The 18051-nt window shown below is 53.3% G+C and overlaps 2 protein-coding genes across 2 annotated transcripts; one reads left to right on the top strand and one right to left on the bottom strand.

Annotated features, from left to right (window-relative positions):
* Positions 1–1337: 1337 nt before the first annotated feature.
* LOC131090285 (deoxyribonuclease-1-like) lies at positions 1338–6990 on the bottom strand. Its single transcript, XM_058035567.1, has 9 exons — positions 6973–6990; positions 5550–5697; positions 4176–4264; positions 3938–4021; positions 3709–3824; positions 2839–2951; positions 2033–2187; positions 1856–1952; positions 1338–1563 (listed from the first exon to the last, which is right to left on the bottom strand). The coding sequence occupies exons 2-9, from the start codon at positions 5694–5696 to the stop codon at positions 1510–1512; spliced, it is 855 nt and encodes a 284-aa protein (XP_057891550.1). The 5' UTR covers position 5697; positions 6973–6990; the 3' UTR covers positions 1338–1509.
* Positions 6991–8466: 1476 nt separating this feature from the next.
* On the top strand, positions 8467–17173 carry INTS15 (integrator complex subunit 15). Its single transcript, XM_058035512.1, has 6 exons — positions 8467–8728; positions 9823–10044; positions 11765–11930; positions 13554–14081; positions 15561–15600; positions 16735–17173. The coding sequence occupies exons 1-6, from the start codon at positions 8537–8539 to the stop codon at positions 16904–16906; spliced, it is 1320 nt and encodes a 439-aa protein (XP_057891495.1). The 5' UTR covers positions 8467–8536; the 3' UTR covers positions 16907–17173.
* Positions 17174–18051: the final 878 nt, after the last annotated feature.

Here is an 18051-nt window from a genome sequence, read left to right on the forward strand (position 1 = left end):
CATGGTGGGCATTGCCCAGATCAGGTTGCAGAGCTGGTGTGGGCAGTCTGCCAGCTCACCACTCCCAGATGAAGACAAATCCTGTCTCACCACTGTGAGCCTGCCTCTTCAGCTCCAGTGATCACCCAGCTCCACTCCCCCACCAGAGTGCCTTTGCTGCCCACCAGCCCCATCCACCACTGCCAGCATTCCAGGCACCCCAGGCTGTTCCACATCCTTAAACTTCACCACAACCCCCACTGCTGGGGTAAGGAGCCTCATCCCCACTCGTCCCAGTTGATCCCAGTCCCACCTGGCTGCAGTTGAAGGCGCTGATCCCAGAGCTGTCCTCACCTGGCTGAAGGTGCAGCACCTCTGCCCTGCCGGCAGCAGGACGGGCAGCTTTATTCCCAGCCAAGCAGGATGAGTCTGACACCCCCTGGGGGTTCTGACATAACTTTGGGCTCCTTCCCACATTGGGAAACCAAAAATCCCACAGGGCGACGGGGTGGGGCCAGCCCAGCCATCCCTGTGCTGACACAGCAAAGGACAGACAGGGAGATTGGAAATGCTGGGGCATCCCTGTGGGACTGGGTGGGTGTGTGGGACTTGGGGGCTGCCAGCTGGGGGGGCATCTGGATGACAGAGTGGGCATGGTGGCCAGGCAGGAGGTGAAGGGCGCTGGCCTTAATTGGGTGATTCAGACAGTGTAATTAGAGGGAAGAGAAGGAAATGGCCAGTGTGTGGGTCAGGCAGGTGAGCACCACCAGCCAAGGACGGAGGGGATGGCTGCAAACCCCTGCAGCAGCCCCAGTGTCACCCAGAAGAGCCCAAATGTGACCCAAAGTAGCCCCAGGAGGGCTGCCATGGCCCGTGGTATCACCCCAGGATGACAACAGAGCTGACTCTGGTGGCTGCTCATGCCAGGACTTGCCAGGCTCTCACGGGCAGCTCCAGGTTTTGTGTCCTCACACCCAGTCTCGGGATGAATCCCCTGTCCCTCGGTGCTGTGTCGGCACCGAAACCCCTTGGGAAGCCCCCTGGGAGCTGATTCACATCCTCCCTGCACCCTGTCAGCGCCCTGTCAGCGTGTGTGTGAGGGAGAGCCCCACAGCCAGGCAGGCTCTGCCAGGATGTGGCCCTGTGAGCTGGCAGCAGAGCATCCTGCACCCTGGAAATCCTGGAGCCCCCAGCCCCTTCCCACAGTCCTGGCTTTGCCACCATCAGCTGAGAGGGAAGCAGAGCTCACCACCCCATGGGAGCAGGTCAGGAGCCCTGGGGACCTCCCTGGCCCTCTGGCAGGGGGCTGAGGGGCTGCTGGGAATACTGAAGGAACCTCCCTTCCAGAGCTGCAGATGCAGGAAAGGCTCATTTTTAATGGAAGCAAAAAGCAAAAATCATTCCACAGGAGCTCAAGGACTCCTTGCAGGGACAGTGAGCAGCTTGGCTGGCACCAGTGGTGCATGGGCTCCCACGAGGGATGCAGGTGTGTGCTGAGGTGTCCTGGTAGCCACTGGTGTGGGGTCAGGCTCAGAGGGCTTTCAGGGTCACCTCCACTGGGAAATGGTCGCTGACAGCCAAAGCCTGCATGTGAGGGAGAGCAGAGTCACCCTGACCACAATCAACTCATAAACTCTGAGCTCATGTGGACCCACTGCCACTTTCATGGCTGGCTGGGACCCCAATGCTCCACTCCAACCCCCAAAATTTAGACTGTACCCCAAAATGATCAGGAGGGTTGATTCAGTACAACAGCTGGGGTCAGACCACCCTTAGGGGCACCCTTGGGAACAGGGAGCCCTCCCACACTCCCAGGAGCTACGGTGGGGCACATCCCAATGCTGGTGGGCTCACGCCTCACCCACCCCTCACTCACATCCTTGAGCTGGAGCTGGAATTTCCTCTGGAAGTTGTTGATGGTGGCAGAGCCAGCTTCAATGTCTTGGCGCAGGGCGGTGCCACAGGCCACGATGCTGCCGAGGCATCAGGGGGGCGTCAGTGCCCCTCAGTGCTCCCTGTGCCAGCCCCCCGTGCCCCCTGCCCCGGCACCCACCGGTCGTAGGCGCAGTCGGTGTCGGCCACGGTGGTGTCGGCGCTGTCGGGGATCAGCCACTGGCAGGCGCTCAGGGAGCGCAGGCGGATGGACGGCCACTGGGAGCTCGTCACATAGGAGCAGTCAGCGTTGAAATCACCCAGGAAGATCATGTCCTGCAGGGCACAGCACTGAGTCCCTGTCCCTTGAGGGAGCAAGGGCTCCCTAAAATCTTGAGGGAGATTTCTTAATCTAAAACCCCCCCCTGAGGTGACCCAGTGTGCATGGAGAAGCCCCCAGGAATGGCAGGAGGGCCATCCAGCAGCTCCCTGCTTGGAGACAACTGGGATGGCACCTGCTCTGATGGTACAAGAGGCCTCCTGTGGTGTCACAGATATCTTTTAGGAAAAACCCTTTCCTTAGGATTTTTTCTCCTGAGAAGCTGAGAGGCCTCAAGAGCAAAATGTAAATAATGGTTATCTGCTGCTGTGGAATGCAACAGGTGCATCTGTGATTAGGTCATGTTGGTTGTTTCTAATTAATAGCCAATCACAGTCAGCTGGCTTGGACAGAGAGTCCAAGCAACGAGTCTTTGTTATCATTCTTTCTGTTCTTAGCTAGCCTTCTGATAAAATCCTTTCTTCTATTCTTTTAGTATAGTTTTGATACCATAATATCATAAATCAAAGCTTCTGAAACATGGAGTCAGATCCTTGTCTCTTCCCTCATCCAAGAACCCCTGTGAACACGGTCACACTGTGGGACATGTCCATCCCACCTGCCCACCTGGCTGCCCCAGGGAGGCTCCCCAAGCTCCCCAAGCTTACATTTGTCCCCCACTTGTTGATGACATCGGTGTAGACATCGTACAGCGCGTCGATCTCCTGTCTTGCGTGGCTGGGCTCCGAATGCAGAGGCACCAACACGAACTGCTGCACCTCTGCAGGACAGCTGGCCATCAGCCCCTGCCTTGGTGCAGTCCTGAGCAGGGAATGGGAACCCCAGGAAACCACCCCAGGCCAAGCCCCAGCTAATGGCCAGGAAAAGCAGCTGAAGGGAAAGGGTGTGATGAGTTTGGTGCTCTGCCTGTCCCTCAGACTGGAAATTCCAGTGGGGAGCTGCATGCCTTGGTGCATTGTTTGGGGTTTGCTGCTTGTTTCCCATTAGCATTTGCAAGCCAAAATGGTTTTGGGCAGGAGATGGGATAGTGTGTGTGCCCTGAGGAGGTTCTCAGGAGGTGGAGGTGATGGCACATGGGGCAGGCAGTGGAACAAAGTGGGAAATGGGACATGATGGGAGATATAAGGGATAGGGGATGACAGGTGATAGGAGATGGTTCATGATGGGAGATGGCACTCAGCCAGAGGAAGCAGATGATGGGATGTGGCACAAGATGGGAGGTAGCACATAATGGGATATAGGACATGGTGGGAAGCAGCTAGAAATATGAGATGGTGCACAGCTGGAGAGAGTTCATGGTGGGAGATGACAGGTGATTGGTAGATAGCACATGGTGGGAAACAGCAGAGGTTGCTGGCAACGCTGGGCAGGGAGATAGGACCCCTGGGCACCCATGGGTGGGACCCTGGTGGAGGATTGCAACCCCCCTGTGCTTGGGAGGCACAGCTCTGGGCTCAGCCCTGCATGGAGGGCACCCTGTGCCAGGTCTGGGCATCCCCAAGGTGGGCTCTGCTCACGTGTGGTTGGTGAGGAGAACTTCACAATGAAGGGCTCCCTGCTGAAGGTGTCAGTCCCACAGGATTCACAGCCATCATCGTAGTAGTAGCTTCCCAGCACGGAGACCATGTCTGACCTGAGGGAGGAGAGCAGGGCAGCCCCCAGCACTGCTCCTGGGTCCCCAAAGTACCCATCCCCTTTGGGGGCTGCTGGGGAGGGCAGCAGGTGACACCTGGCAGCATCCCTTACCTGTAGATGAAGAGGTACTGCTCCTTGTAGGTGCCCCGACCCAGGGGGACGCTGATCAAAAAGTCGTAGGGGTGTTTCCCAGCACTGGGAGCAAGTTATGGAGAGGGTGAGAGGAGGCTCCTGGTGCTCCCCAGCATCCACCAGGCTCTCTCCAGAGGAGCCAGAGGTGCCCTGGCAGGGCTGGAATCCACCCCAGAGTCCCCTCTGCAGTCACTCCCACCCCAAGCCATTGGCTCACCCGTTGAGCTGCTCCATGAGGTCATTGACAGCGCTCAGGTCGGCGTCCCGCACCTCCTGCACCAGCACGACGTCGTACTCCGACAGGATCTGGGGGAAAATGCTCAGAGCTGCTCTCCCCTGGCCAGGAGCTGCTCTGGGGCTGCCTCTCTGGGCTGCAGAGGCTCCCAGGCTGGCAGTGGGAGGGCAGCAGGGACCTCAGGGCCAGGGAGGGGACCCCGGTGCTGGTGTGCCCTGTGTGTCCACCACCACCTACCCAGCAGCTGCTCCAGGGGAGGAACCTGGTCAGCAGCAAATTCACCCAGCCTTGACTGGGAACCTGCAAGGGTGGAGATGGCCTGAGGTGGGAGATGGTGATGGGGGAAGAGCAGGTGTGTGGATGGATGGATGGATGGATGGATGGATGGATGGATGGATGGATGGATGGATGGACGGATGAGGGATGGATGGATGATGGATGGATGGATGGATGGATGGATGGATGGATGGATGGATGGGTGGATGGATGGATGATGGATGGATGGATGGATGGATGGATGATGGATGGGTGGGGTGGGTGGATGGGTGGATGGATGGATGGATGGATGGATGGATGGATGGATGGATGTGTGGATGGATGGATGGATGGATGGATGGATGGATGGATGGATGGATGGATTATGGATGGATGGATGGATTATGGATGGATGGATGGATGGATGGATGGATGGATGGATGGATGGATGGATTATGGATGGATGGATGGATGATGGATGGATGGATGGATGGATGGATGGATGGATGGATGGATGATGGATGGGTGGGGTGGGTGGATGGGTGGATGGATGGATGGATGGATGGATGGATGGATGGATGGATGGATGGATTATGGATGGATGGATGGATGGATGGATGGATGGATGGATGGATGGATGGATGGGTGGGGTGGGTGGATGGGTGGATGGATGGGTGGGTGGATGGATGGATGGATGGATGGATGGATGGATGGATGGATGGATGGATGGATGGATGGATGGATGATGGGTGGGGTGGGTGGATGGGTGGATGGATGGGTGGGTGGATGGATGGATGGATGGATGGATGGATGGATGGATGGATGGATGGATGGAAGGATGGATGGATGAGGATGATGGATGGATGGATGGACAGGGATGGATGGATGGATGGATGGATGGATGGATGGATGGATGGATTATGGATGGATGGATGGATGGATGGATGGATGGATGGATGGATGGATGGAGGGATGGATGGATGGATGGATGGATGGATGGATGGATGGATGGATGGATGGATGAAGCAGGTGTCCCACTGCCCAAGCTGGCTGCACCCCAGAGAGCAGAGCATGTCCAGGCCTGCTGCTCCCCGCACTCACAGAGACGATGATGTTTGCGATGGTCTGGTTGGCCATCTTGGTGTCCCCGAAGGCTCTGATGTTGAAGGCACCAATCTTCAGCGAGGTGGCCACGTGCAGCAGGAGAGCTGCGACCAGCAGCGACAGCACCGGCCTCGAGGCTGCCATCCTGTGCAGAGGAGCAGGGGGGGCTCAGCCCTCCTGGTGAGATGGGGATTTGGGACAATAGGGATAACCAGGGTATTCCCACTGGCCATAGTGGTTCCACTGGGAGGTGTTTTCTGGGGAACCACCAGGATGTAGGGATTGCACCTCTGTTGCATGGGGCCTCATCCTACCTGTCCCTCCTGGAAGGAGGCCAGGTCACTCACAAGGCTGGAGTGGAAAATTCCCTGGCCAGCGAGCAAGTGCCCTTTAATGGTGACACAGAGCAGTGACTTCCTCATTCCCCATGAGGAAGAGCTCAGCCTCTTCTGGCCTGGGATTGGTAGCAGTGGCCAGGGAGCCCAAAATCCCTTGGCTTGTGCCTCTCCCACCTTTCCCTGGATCAGTGGCAGTGACCCCAAAGACCCTACAGCAGCTGTGCTGGGACAGGGCAAGGCATAGCTCCTCCCTGGCACCCTCCCCACCTTCCTCACTGCCTGGAGCATCCTCACCTGGGTAACCTCCCCCTCCCCTGCCCCCCATCCTCACCCAGCAGTGCCCCTGCCCATCCCCACCCAGCAGTGCCCCTGCCCATTTCTAACCCAGCAGGGCCCCTGCCCATCCTCACCCAGCAGTGCCCCTGCCCATTTCTCACCCAGCAGTGCCCCTGCCCCATCCTCACCCAGCTGGCTCCCTCAGGACCCTCTGCAAAGGCAGTGCTGCAGCTCCCACCCACGGGGAAGGCGTTTGGGAAGGATTTCCCCTGGCACTCGACTGCCTTGGGCTAATGTTTCACCAGATCCGAGCCCTGAGCCCTGCCCAAGGCTGGGCTCCTGAGTGCCTGAACTCACCCAGAGCCTGACAAACAGGCTGAGAGGATGGGCAAATGCTCCAGCTTTTGGCACATCAGATCTCAGCCTGAGGAAGGATCTGCTGGCCTCAGGCTCACTTTTCCTTCTGGGGCAGCTGCTCTAGTTAAATCCTCACTGTTCCCACTTGCACACCTGCTCCAAACTCTTCCCTCTAACACCACAGTCCCTTCAGTTGATAACGCAGCCACTGGGCAATGCCATGATTTGGTCATGCCAAAATTGCCCAAAGACCCATAAATCCTCCCCATTTCTGGAGAGCACAGCAGCCTTTGAACCTCCCAGGCAGAGGCACCTACAAGGGGCATATTCACCCCTGAGCTGCACTCAGGTTTGGCCCAGAAGAGCATTGAGGTAGAATTGCACTGGAGGAGGTGACACTGTCAAGGGAAGCCCCTGGGGGTGTGGGAAGAGAGGAGAGCAGGACCTACCTTTGATGTCGTCCGGGGACTCTGGAGGGGGGAGGATCTGCACCTGCATTTATGGAGAGGGACACTCTCTCCTTGCCAGGTGGGTGCCCAGCCAAGGATCATGTGAGGCCCCAGGCTCCATATGGCATTTTTCACGGAAGCAAAGGGCTGCTCAGTGAAAAAAGAGCTCTTTCAACCTCTGCCAATGCCTCCCACCACAGGTAAGGCCAAGAGGGATTAAAATGACAACAAGAGCTCTGCGAGGTGGAATGAATGTCAGAGATCTCTTGTGGGGATCAGCAGCTTCCCAACGCATGTCATGGGCAACTCTCAGTCATCACCAGATACAAATTCTCTTAAAAAGTGTTTATTTCACCAACACAAATGATTCCCACAAGGCACCCCACATGTCCAGCAGGCTGTGAGTGTGCTGGGGCCAGCAGGAGCCATCCCAGTGTGGTATTTGGGTGTGAAGCCAAAATTCCCAAAAGAATAACAAATCCCTGCCATGGTGCCCATCCCCAGACCCTCCCCAGGCGGTCACCTGCAGTGCTGGGGGGTGGCAGCTCTCCACCCCAGCCACTCACACAGCGCTGTCCCAGTGGCCTTGGCTGATGTCCCTGCCTCCAAAGGCAGCTGCTGTGGTTCCCAGAAGGTGTGCAGTGATCCTCGGGGGACTGGGGGCCCTGCCAGCCTCTCCCCTGGAGCCAGGCACCCTCCAGAGAAGGGCTGCTCCCCACCATGGGATCAGGGCTGGACCTAGAACCCCCAGCAGGCTCCCCAGGTTTCCGCAGGCAAACCCTCCAGGGTCAATCCCTCTTCAGGTCAGGAACCCCCCAGGGGCCAGACCCAGGAGCAAGACCCTCCTGAGACAAGGTCCCTCCAGATCCTGTCCCACCCAGGCTAAGACCCCCTCAAAGCAGAGTCCCAGGGTTTAACACCACTTCTGGGCCCAGACCCCACAAAGATCAGACCCCTTTCATGCCAACACCCCCAGGGCTGGACCACCCTCAGGGCCAATCCTCCCCCCGGGGCTAAACCCCACTCCTGCACATCCCCCAAAGGCAGCAGGAACTAAAGGGCACTTCCCAAAGCCCACAGCCAAGAGCCAAGCTTCTCCCAAGGCAGGAGCCCCTGAGCCAGCCCAAGCAGCAGCCCCCAGGGCCCATATCCCCTCATGCCCAGAGCTCCATGCCCCTCACGCCCAGAGCTCCAGCCCTCCATGCTGAGAGCCCTTGGCTCAACCCCAGCACCAGAGGGCCAAGAGAGTGTCCCTCCAGGGGCAATACTCCCTCAGGGCCAGGCTCCTCCCAGGGTTGGCACCGCCTGAGTCCCCCAGGATAAGCTGCTCCCATGCCCAGGTGCTCCCCGCCCATCCCGAGCCCGGTTCCCTCACGGCCGAGCCCCCGTTACCCCCGCGGGCGGGCCCGCCAGGCGGCGCTGCCGGTGAAGGCGGCGACAGCGCGTGACCGTTTTTGTCCTGGCCGGGCCGCCGTAGCGCCCGCCCGTCCGCGCCGCCGAGGGGAGGCCGCGCCGAGCGGGGCCGGGAGCGGAGCGGGAGCGGGACCGGGAGCGGAGCGGGGCCATGAGCGACATCCGGCACTCGCTGCTGCGGCGGGACGCGCTGAGCGCCGCCAAGGAGGTGCTCTACCACCTGGACATCTACTTCAGCAGCCAGCTGCAGAACTCGCCGCTGCCGCTGGTGGACAAGGGCCCCACAGATCTGCTCGAGGAGTTCCTCTTCCAGGTCCCCAAGGAGCGCGGAGCGCCGCCCAAGGTGCGGCACCGACACCCCGGGCGGAGCGGGACCGGCCCGGGGGGCGCGGGGGACACACGAGGGCAGGCCCAGGAGCTCAGCACAGGATCCCTGCTGGAGCCTGAGGCCTCAGGACGGGACAGGAGCCCTCCGGCGCGGGCTGGGGGCTGAGATGGGCAGGACTGGGTCTATGAGGCTCTGTTACTGGATATTGAGGGCTGAGATGGACAGGACTAGGTCCCTGAGGCTCTGTTACTGTAGATTGAGGGCTGGGATGGACAGCAATGGGTCCCTGAGGCTTTGCTGCTGGAGACTGAGGGCTGAGATGGGCAGGCTCTGTTACTGTAGATTGAGGGCTCAGATGGACAGCACTGGGTCTATGAGGCTCTGTTACTGTAGATTGAGAGCTGGGATGGACAGGACTGGGTCCCTGAGGCTCTGTTACTGTAGATTGAGGGCTGAGATGGGCAGGACTGGGTCCCCGAGGCTCTGCTGCTGAGGGTTCAGATGGGCAGCACTGGGTCTCTGGGTCTCTCCTGCTGGAAGCTAAAGCCCCAAAATGACAGCTCAGGGTCCCTGGGGTGCTGGTGACTGAGGATTTTGGCAGGGAGGGGGCTGCTGGCCAGTCCCTGATGGGTGCCCAGGATTCCAGGTGTGGTGGGGACCTTGGGCACTGCCCACATCCCCGAGTGCTGCAGCTGGGCCCTGCCAGGGTGTTTGGGGGGTTTGGGATGGAGCTGGAGCTCAGAGATGAGCACTGAGAAGTCACAGGTGCTGGTGGCTGTTGGAGTATGTGGCCCTGCAGCTCTCAGTGCTCTCAGGGAGGAAATATTTCCTCCCCCAGCAATGTCAGTCTCATCTCTCACTTGGTGGGCAGCACTTGCAGGTGCAGCAAGCACCAGCTTTGGTGTTCAAATGAAACCTGGAGCTCTTCAGTGTCACCACATAAATGCACTGGTGGTTCAGAAAGCTTGAATGTGTGTGCTGTGCATAAGTATTGAGTCCCTTAGCCCAAAGGGATGCTCTCAGCCTTGGCTGTTCCTGTCTTTTCACTTGTTTTATGGTCCTTCAAGAGGCTCAGTGTATTTTACAGCTTTGCTTTTGTTTTCTTTCAGAGACTGACCCCACTTCAGGAACTTCAGCTCCTTGAGATCATGTGCAATTATTTCCAGGAGCAGACCAAGGATTCAGTCCGGCAGGTCATCTTCTCATCTCTCTTCAGCCCCCAGGGGAACAAAGCAGATGACAGCAGGATGGCCCTGCTGGGGAAGCTGGTCTCCATGGCAGTGGCTGTCTGCAGGGTGCCTGTGCTGGAGTGTGCTGCCTTCTGGCTGCAGGTACAGCTCCTGTGCAGGCAGGGGTGCCTGGGGGAAGGGCTCAGGGTGTGCTCCAGGGTGGGCACACTGAGCTGGGGCACAGCTGGCCACAGTCAGCTCCTCCTCCCTGGCAGTTTCAGCTGTCCCATGTCTGTGCTTGTGCCCATTCCTGTGCTCTGCCATCAGGGAGAGCTTTGCTAATCCATTAATGTGCTGCAATGGGAGAAAAAAATTGTTTGGGTGTTTTTTTACTGTCAGTAAACCCTCCAAACCCTGCATATTGAAAGGGCTCAGTGGAGGTTTTGACCAAAGCAGGGAGCAAACCTTGGTCACATTGCCTGAAGAAGCTGACTCTGGAGCTTGGGAAATAAACCCTTCCTGATGTGCAGGATTGGGTGTGGAAGAGACAATCCCCTTGAAATTTGGGCACAAAATACCTGTGTCTGTCTTCTGTGAATGCAGCAGGTTGGAGATCTCCTCTGTCTTTTCCTTTCCCACTGAGATTCCCCACCGAGGGCTTTGGGAAGTGCACCTTTGTTCCTGCTGCCCCTGTGGGATGTGCAGAGCTCACAGCTGACACAGGGGCAGGAGCAGGAAGGCTGTGCTGGGAGGGAAGGGGGGAGGAGGCAGATCTCCTGTTTGCTGGGGTCCCTTTTCTCCCACATGGTGAGTTTTTGGGAGGGCAGGATGGGACATAGCAGGACAAGGTGCATTTTTATTTCAGATGGCAGCTGTTAAGTGACGTGAGGATTTCACACAGAGAATATTTTCCACATTAAAAATATCAGGCATGGCAGCTGAACCAGTTGCTCTGGGACTGAAGCAGTTGAACTACAGAATGGTTTGTGATGGAAAGGACCTTAAAGCTCATCCCAAATTGAAGAAAAACCTTCCACTGTCCCAGGTTGCTCCAAGCCCTGTCCAGTGTGGCCTTGAACACTTCTAGACCAGGTTGGAAAGGCCACAGCTTCTCTGGGCAACTTGTGCTAGGGCCTCAGTGCCCTCACAGGAAAAAAATGTTTCTGAAGTATTAAAAAAAAGCTCTCTAAGTCAAAATATTGATCTAAAAGGTTTCAGGTTTAAGCCACAGCTGCTGTAAACTTGTGACCGTGTTCGCAGGTGTCTTGGGATGAGGGAAGAGGTGAGGATCTGACTCCATGTTTCAGAAGGCTGATTTATTATTTTATGATATATATTACATTAAAACCATACTAAAAGAATAGAAGAAAGGATTTCATCAGAAGGCTGGCATAGAATAGAATAGAATAGAATAGAATAGAATAGAATAGAATAGAATAGAATAGAATAGAATAGAATAGAATAGAATAGAATAGAATAGAATAGAATAGAATAGGAATGATAATTAAGGCTCTGTCTTGGACAGAGAGTCCGAGCCAGCTGACTGTGATTGGCCATTAATTAGAAACAACCACATGAGACCAATCCCAGATGCACCTGTTGCATTCCACAGCAGCAGATAATCAATGTTTACATTTTGTTCCTGAGGCCTCCCAGCTTCTCAGGAGGAAAAATCCTAAGGAAAGGATTTTTCATAAAAGATGCCTGTGACATAAACTCAAGCTATCACAGTCTATTTTGATACTGCAGTACAGTGATTTTATTGCTGTGAGAGTGGGTGTTTGATGAGCTGAGAGAGAGCACCCACAGCAAGGCAGTGCCAATGGGGCAGGTGGGGAGCAGTGACAGGTGTGATTGTGTCCCCTGTGTGCTGTCCCTGCAGAGGACCCCAGCTGTGTTCTGTGTGAGGCTGGCCCGAGCCCTGGTGGATGATTATTGCAACCTGGTGCCAGGCTCCATCCAGACCCTGAAGCAGATCTTCACTGCCAGCCCTCGCTTCTGCTGCCAGTTCATCACCTCAGTCACAGCTCTCTACGACCTCTCCTCAGGTAAAAGTGCCTCTTTCCAAGTGAGAACTGCAGTGTCATGCACCATGAGTGAACTGTTGCAAGAGATGTAACTGCTGGAATCCTAAAGAGGTGTTACCATGTAATTATTGCCAGAGGAAGCTCAGGGGTGTGGCTGTTGCCTCATCTGGCACTGGGATGGGAATAAAAATAACCCCTCTGTGGCTGACTTAGAATTCCAGCCTGGTTTGGGTTGGAATGGACATTAAAGCTCAGCTTGTTCCACCCCTGCCATGGCAGGGACACCTTCCACTGTCCCAGGTTCCTCCAAGCCCTGTCCAGCCTGGCCTTGGGCACTGCCAGGGATTTGGATTCCACAGCTTCTGTGGGAAACAAGGGAGAGTCTGTGTTGGAGAAGCAGCCAGGAACACCTGACACAAAGGGCGTTGTCCCCCACAGAGGGCAAAGGACATGGGGCCTTGCTGACTGAGCAGCTCTGGGAGTGAAAGTTGATCTGTCTGGGCTCAGTTGCCTGTCAGTCTGATCCCTTCCAAAAAGGGGTTAAACAAGTTCTGAATGTTGGCAGGCTGGAGCAGGATTTCTGTGGAGCAGTGGTGAGAAACACAATCAACATAACTCCAGTGCACTCTTTAACTGTGTGTGTGACCTGCCAGTGGCACAGCCTGCCTCAGCTTCTTGCTCAGACACTTTTAGGTGTCTAAAATGAGATTGATTTAGCTCTACTCAGCCACAGAAGGCTCATGGTAGATCAGAGAACAGCCATACACTGAGTACCAACACCACCTACACTCCAGAAAAGCAAATGCTGTTATTGATAAAGGAAATGCTTTGCACACTCCTCTCCAAATAAACAGCTTGGCATTACTGAGGGTGAAAGAGAGGTTCAGGCTTAGCCTTTATGTTGTTTTTATAAAGTATTTGGTAGAGCTCAGAGCTCAGATTTTATATCCCATCATCATGTCAGAAAGGAAATAGCTTGAGTCATAGGAAGTAATTTTTAAATTCCTTATTTTATTTGAGTTGTTTTTTGGTGACACAGAAAAAGGGAGCTTGCTCTTCCAATGCAGTATTCCCCCTGTGACAGGGTGATGTGTCAGGGTTTCTCTTGTCTGTAGTCAAGTTCATGACCATCTTTCTCTTCTCACCTGAAGCTTTACATAATCCTATAATCCTTTCTATGCCATGTAATTGTGTTGTTGCTTTGTGTTTTTCCACAAGACACATTTGTTTAGGTATGTAAGGATTAAAATAAATGAGTTAAGTTATTGGCACTTCCTTCTCTTCACCCAACAAGCTTTTCCTATTTCCCTTGCCCATTGTGCTTCCTGTGGCCAGGGATAAATGGAGAATTACATTAGGGAAAAAATGAGCAGGTGATGGGTGGCAGAGAAGAAAATGACAAGAGAATCTTGGCTGGGAAAGGGGATAAATATCAGTGTTTGGTGGTATCTTTGGAATAGGTGGGGAAGATGAAGGTGACAGGAACATAGTTGTGTCTTGGGAAAAACAGTAGAGCTGGGGAGGTTCAGAAATTGTAACTGGGACAGTGTAGGATGAGTGTATGTGAGAGACTAATTAGAACCTGAATTAATAAATAAGATAACAAAGGCTCAGCTTACCCACCACTAACCCTCCTATCTGCAGATGAGCTGATCCCTCCCTCAGACCTGCTGGAGCTGATTGTCTCCTGGATCTTTGAGGACCCTCGTTTGATCCTGATCACCTTCCTGAACACTCCCATCGCAGCCAACCTGCCCATGGGCTTCCTGGAGCTCACCCCGCTCACCGGCCTCATCCGCTGGTGCGTCAAGGCCCCCCTGGCCTACACCAGGAAGAAAAAAGCCTCTCTCTCCAATGGACACCCTCCCAGCAAAATTGCCAAGGACTCAGCTTCAGGAGAAGACAGGGATTGCCACCAGCTCTATTCCAAGCTGCATCTGTGTGTCCTGCAGGTCCTTATGATGCTCCAGGGGCATTTAACGGAGAAAAACCTTTATGGGCGCCTGGGGCTGGTGCCTTTTGACCACGTGGTTCCTCTGGTGGAGGACATTAACAGACTGTCTGATGAACTCAATCCTCTCAATGCATCCAAAGAGATTGAACTTGCTCTGGACAGGCTGGCTCAGGCTTTGCAAGTGGCCATGGCATCAGGAGCTCTCCTGTGCACCAGAGGTGAGTTGCCTGTGGGGCTGGCAGAGGGATTCTTCTCCTCCACAAGTTGTAAGAGGCAGTTTTGGGGTGAGGGAGTAAAGATCAAGGTGTTCACAGTATAATCAGTAGTTTGCCCTGTTAGAAAGTGATACTGCACAAAATAGTTCAGGAAAAATAGCTGGAGGGAGAGTAAGAAGGAGAGTTCACTGCTTTGGGTGGGTCAGAGTGGGGACTGATCCACAGCCCTGCACTGTGCAGTGTCAGACACTGTATCTGGGTGTCTGACACTTTGTCCCCCTCAGAATTGCCTGTAGCCATTTAAAAAGCACTGTTTGATTTTCTTCAGTATAAGTTCTCTGAGTCTGCCAGCTGGAGGAGAGGCCACGAGCACATAAACCCCTGGGTGGGTGTGCTAGACAAAGAATGTGAAAAGCAAATAATTTATCTTCAGCTGAAACTTTTATGACTTCAGCTCACCTATAATGAGACACCATTACAGGGTGTCCAAATTCAGCTAAACTCAGTAAAAAAGGGCTGCTAGCCTGGCTTTTGTCTGGCTTTCCTGCCTCCAAAGCCACTTCTTTCCAAAAGACATGCAGAGAGATAAAAAGGAAGTGGCTCAACACAGGGCAGGGTCAGCCACACAGACTCTTCTCTTGTGATATTCTCTTTAAAACCAGACAATTTTAGGTTATACCAGAGGGGTTGAAGCTCTCTAACAGCTGGGACATTAAGTGCAGACCACAACTGCCTCTGCCAAACAGGGATCTGATGCTTTTGTCCTGACTGAACCAGTGCTGCTGGTCCAATTTCACTGTTCTTCCTCCTCATCTTTTAGAAAGTAACTCTGAGTGTTATAAGAACAAACAGCAATCAGAGGGTTTTGATCTGAGGGCTGATTTCAGCTGTGTTTGTTCTTAGCTGGAACATTCTGAGCACTTGCTCTTTCTGTGGAAGGTAGTTCAGTGTAAGGGGCTGCTGAAATATCAGGTATTTCAGTGTTTGGGGTTCAGATATTTCAATTTTTTGGGGCTGTGTGTGTCTGCAAAGGCAGGATTTTGTTCTTAAGCTATTCCTGAAAACACTTTATCAATGGGATATGTTGTTAAATTCCTTAGTTCTAGCTATTCTGCTTTAGCAGAAGTTTGGAGGTGATAAAAGTGCAATTTCTAGTTGATAGATCCCAGCAAGAAAACCCCAACCCATTCTTTAAGGTAACAGTGGTTAAAAAACCCAAAACCAGTACAAAACAGGTACTGGGCAGAGTCACACCTTGAAATGGAGAAATATTTTCTCTCCTATGAAAGTTTTGGGCCTGAGAGGGATTCTGGATCTCTTGCTGACTGATAATGATAGGTTACTGACAGATTCAGTAATCAGTAATTAATCAGTAAAATTCATGATTATTCAGTTATCTGACCTTCCTAGAAAGGACAGCAAAGAGGAAAACAACTCTAATTTCTGCTTTATCCTTATTGTCAATCTTGTGTCCTCTTTCAGATGACTTGAGGACTGTGTGCTCCAGGCTACCACATAACAAGTAAGAGACTTTTTACAGCTCTGTTGGCTTTGATGCATGTTCCAAGACACTCAAAGGCTGCTGAGACAAAATCTCCTCTAAAAATTTGTCCCTGTGGAATTTGGCCTTTATTCATGTGCACTTTAGCACAGGGATAAAGATGACACAGTGCTGGATGCTTCCTCCCTGGATTCCTGACAGAAAGGGGCTTCAGTGTGTCTTAGAACAAAGGCACAGGAAAGGGAAATGAAATTCCAGCAAGGAACCTGCCCCTAATTGTCCCATCTCTAACTCCCCACTGGTTTTACCTGACTCTGAGCCCTTGCAACTGCTTCTAGCTTTGCAGTTGCTTCTTGCCTTTTTGCTAAAAGAGTAGGGCTTAAAAAAAAGGGTGGGGAAAGGGAGAAAAAGTCTCCTGGCAGCTGTAAAGATCAGAATTGTGTCACTGTTCTCCTGGTGCTCAGCAGCTGTGTGAAAAACGCCAATCACTTGTTTTTAAAATTTTAAAAGTTTAATAGTAATAAAATGGTTATAAAAATAGTAATACAATTAGAGTAATAATAATTTGGACCATTTGAATTAGGACAATATGAGATAATAAAGACAAAGAGTTATGGACATCCAGGGCAGCACGAGCCCGAAAAGGACACACATTAACAAAGGATTAACCCTTAAAAGCAACAGCCTGTTGCATATTCATACACTTCATACATGATGCATAAATTCCATTCAAACACAGGATTATGTTCTGTGTCAACTTCTTCTTCTGAATCCTAAGAGCACCTTCGAGGCAGGAAGAAGTTCGTTTCTTCTGATAATGAGGCAATAAATTCCTTTTCTCTGAAAGATTCAGGTGTCCTGGGGCTGCTATCTGGTGCGAGTGCCTCATTCCTTTCTTAAAAAAATCCCACTAACATTGTTCTTATTTTAACTACAAAAGTTACCTTTTAACTACAAGACTACATTTATCATATTATTAAGATGTTAGTACAGCACTGCTAATCAATACATCAAAATACACATGGTAAATATCTGCACAGTGCCATGCAATATGCACTTCTCACAGCAGCGCTGTGAGTTGGATGTGAATTACCCTTAGAACCACACCAAAAGCTGCTCTAATCACGTCTCTCCTGTGTGAATTTCTCCCCACAGCCTTCTCCAGCTGGTGATTTCGGGCCCGGTGCAGCAGCCGACACACGGGGCTCTGCCCCCCGGCTTCTACCCGCACATCCACACGCCTCCCCTGGGCTACCCCGCGCTGCCCGCGCACCCCGTGCAGACCTTCATCCCGGGCGTCGCCTTCCCCTACCGGCCCATCCGCTAGCCCTGAGCCCGGCAAGCCCCGGAGACAAAACCCAAACGCCTGGGAAGCGCCTTTTCCTCTGGGGAGCAGCAGAGCCGAGCTCCGCCCGCGGCCCCGGGCAGCGCTGGGGCGGGTGCACGTCCCGGGACGAGGAGGGGATGGGAACCGACAGCATCGATTCCTCTGCAATTCCTCCATCCCAACCTCTGCGGGCTGGGGAAGCTTTCCTGATGTTCCCAAACCTCTGCGGGGTATGGAACTTTTTGTGATGTTCCCAAACCTCTGCGGGGTATGGAACTTTTTCTGATGTTTTTGCAGCAGCCCGGTGCTGTTTACATCAGGGTGAGCCCGGCTGCTCTGGCTCTGGGAAGGCCTTCTGTGATTATATTTTTTTTTTTTTTTTCTCTCCACTCCAGCCTGCTTGTTTCTTTGTAAATGTTTGTATCTATAGCTACAGAGGATGTGTACACTGTATATTTTTGGAAGGCAAACGTTTGTTTCTGAAGCACAAGGTAGAGTAAAGCAGCACTTCCTATTAAAGGAAACAATTTAAGAAGCATCAAAAAAATCTGCTGCTTTCTTTTTTTTTTTTTAAGAATTAGAATTGTTTAAAATTGGATTCAACAACAAGGAAAAACCCTTCAGAACTTCTGATTTCAGGATTAGAACCATGAATGGCACCAAGTCCTTACACTGTGAAAGTTCTGCCTCCTATTCCTTTGAAGGGCTGAGGGAAACTTTGGGCCAGGTGACCCAGGGGCCACCTCCTGTTTCCCAAGCACCTGAGGGGATTTTGGGGGTCCCTGAGGGGATTTTGGGGGTCTCAGGTGGATTTTGGGGGTCCCTGAGGGGATTTCAGGGGTTCTGAGTGGAGTTTTTGGGGTCCCAGGGGGGATTTTGGGGGTTCTGGTGTTGATTTCAGGGGTCCTGAGGGGATTTTGGAGGTCCCTGAGGGGATTTTGGAGGTCTTGAATCCTCCTGAAGGGTCTGTGAAGAGATATGGGGGGTCCCTGATGGGTTTTGGGGGTCTCAGGTGGGATTTTAGGGGTCTCAGGCAGATTTTTGGGGCTCCTGAGGGGGATTTTTGGTGGTCTCAGATCCTCCTGAAGGGTCTGTGAGGAGATCGTGGGGGTCCCAGGTGGAGTTTTGGGGTTCCAGGGAGGATT

Source organism: Melospiza georgiana, chromosome 16 (genome assembly GCF_028018845.1).
Source record: "Melospiza georgiana isolate bMelGeo1 chromosome 16, bMelGeo1.pri, whole genome shotgun sequence".
Classification (NCBI taxonomy): Eukaryota; Metazoa; Chordata; class Aves; order Passeriformes; family Passerellidae; genus Melospiza; species Melospiza georgiana.

Excerpts from the sequence above, each read along its gene's own strand:
- INTS15 (XM_058035512.1), top strand. The coding sequence starts at position 8,537 with ATGAGCGACATCCGGCACTCGCTGCTGCGGCGGGACGCGCTGAGCGCC. Across the intron at positions 11,931-13,553 it reads TCTCTACGACCTCTCCTCAG|ATGAGCTGATCCCTCCCTCA; the intron begins GTAAAAGTGCCT and ends TCCTATCTGCAG. Across the intron at positions 14,082-15,560 it reads AGCTCTCCTGTGCACCAGAG|ATGACTTGAGGACTGTGTGC; the intron begins GTGAGTTGCCTG and ends GTCCTCTTTCAG.
- LOC131090285 (XM_058035567.1), bottom strand. The coding sequence starts at position 5,696 with ATGGCAGCCTCGAGGCCGGTGCTGTCGCTGCTGGTCGCAGCTCTCCTG. Across the intron at positions 4,022-4,175 it reads CTCATGGAGCAGCTCAACGG|TGCTGGGAAACACCCCTACG; the intron begins GTGAGCCAATGG and ends ACTTGCTCCCAG. Across the intron at positions 1,564-1,855 it reads TCCAGCTCCAGCTCAAGGAT|GCTTTGGCTGTCAGCGACCA; the intron begins GTGAGTGAGGGG and ends CCTCACATGCAG.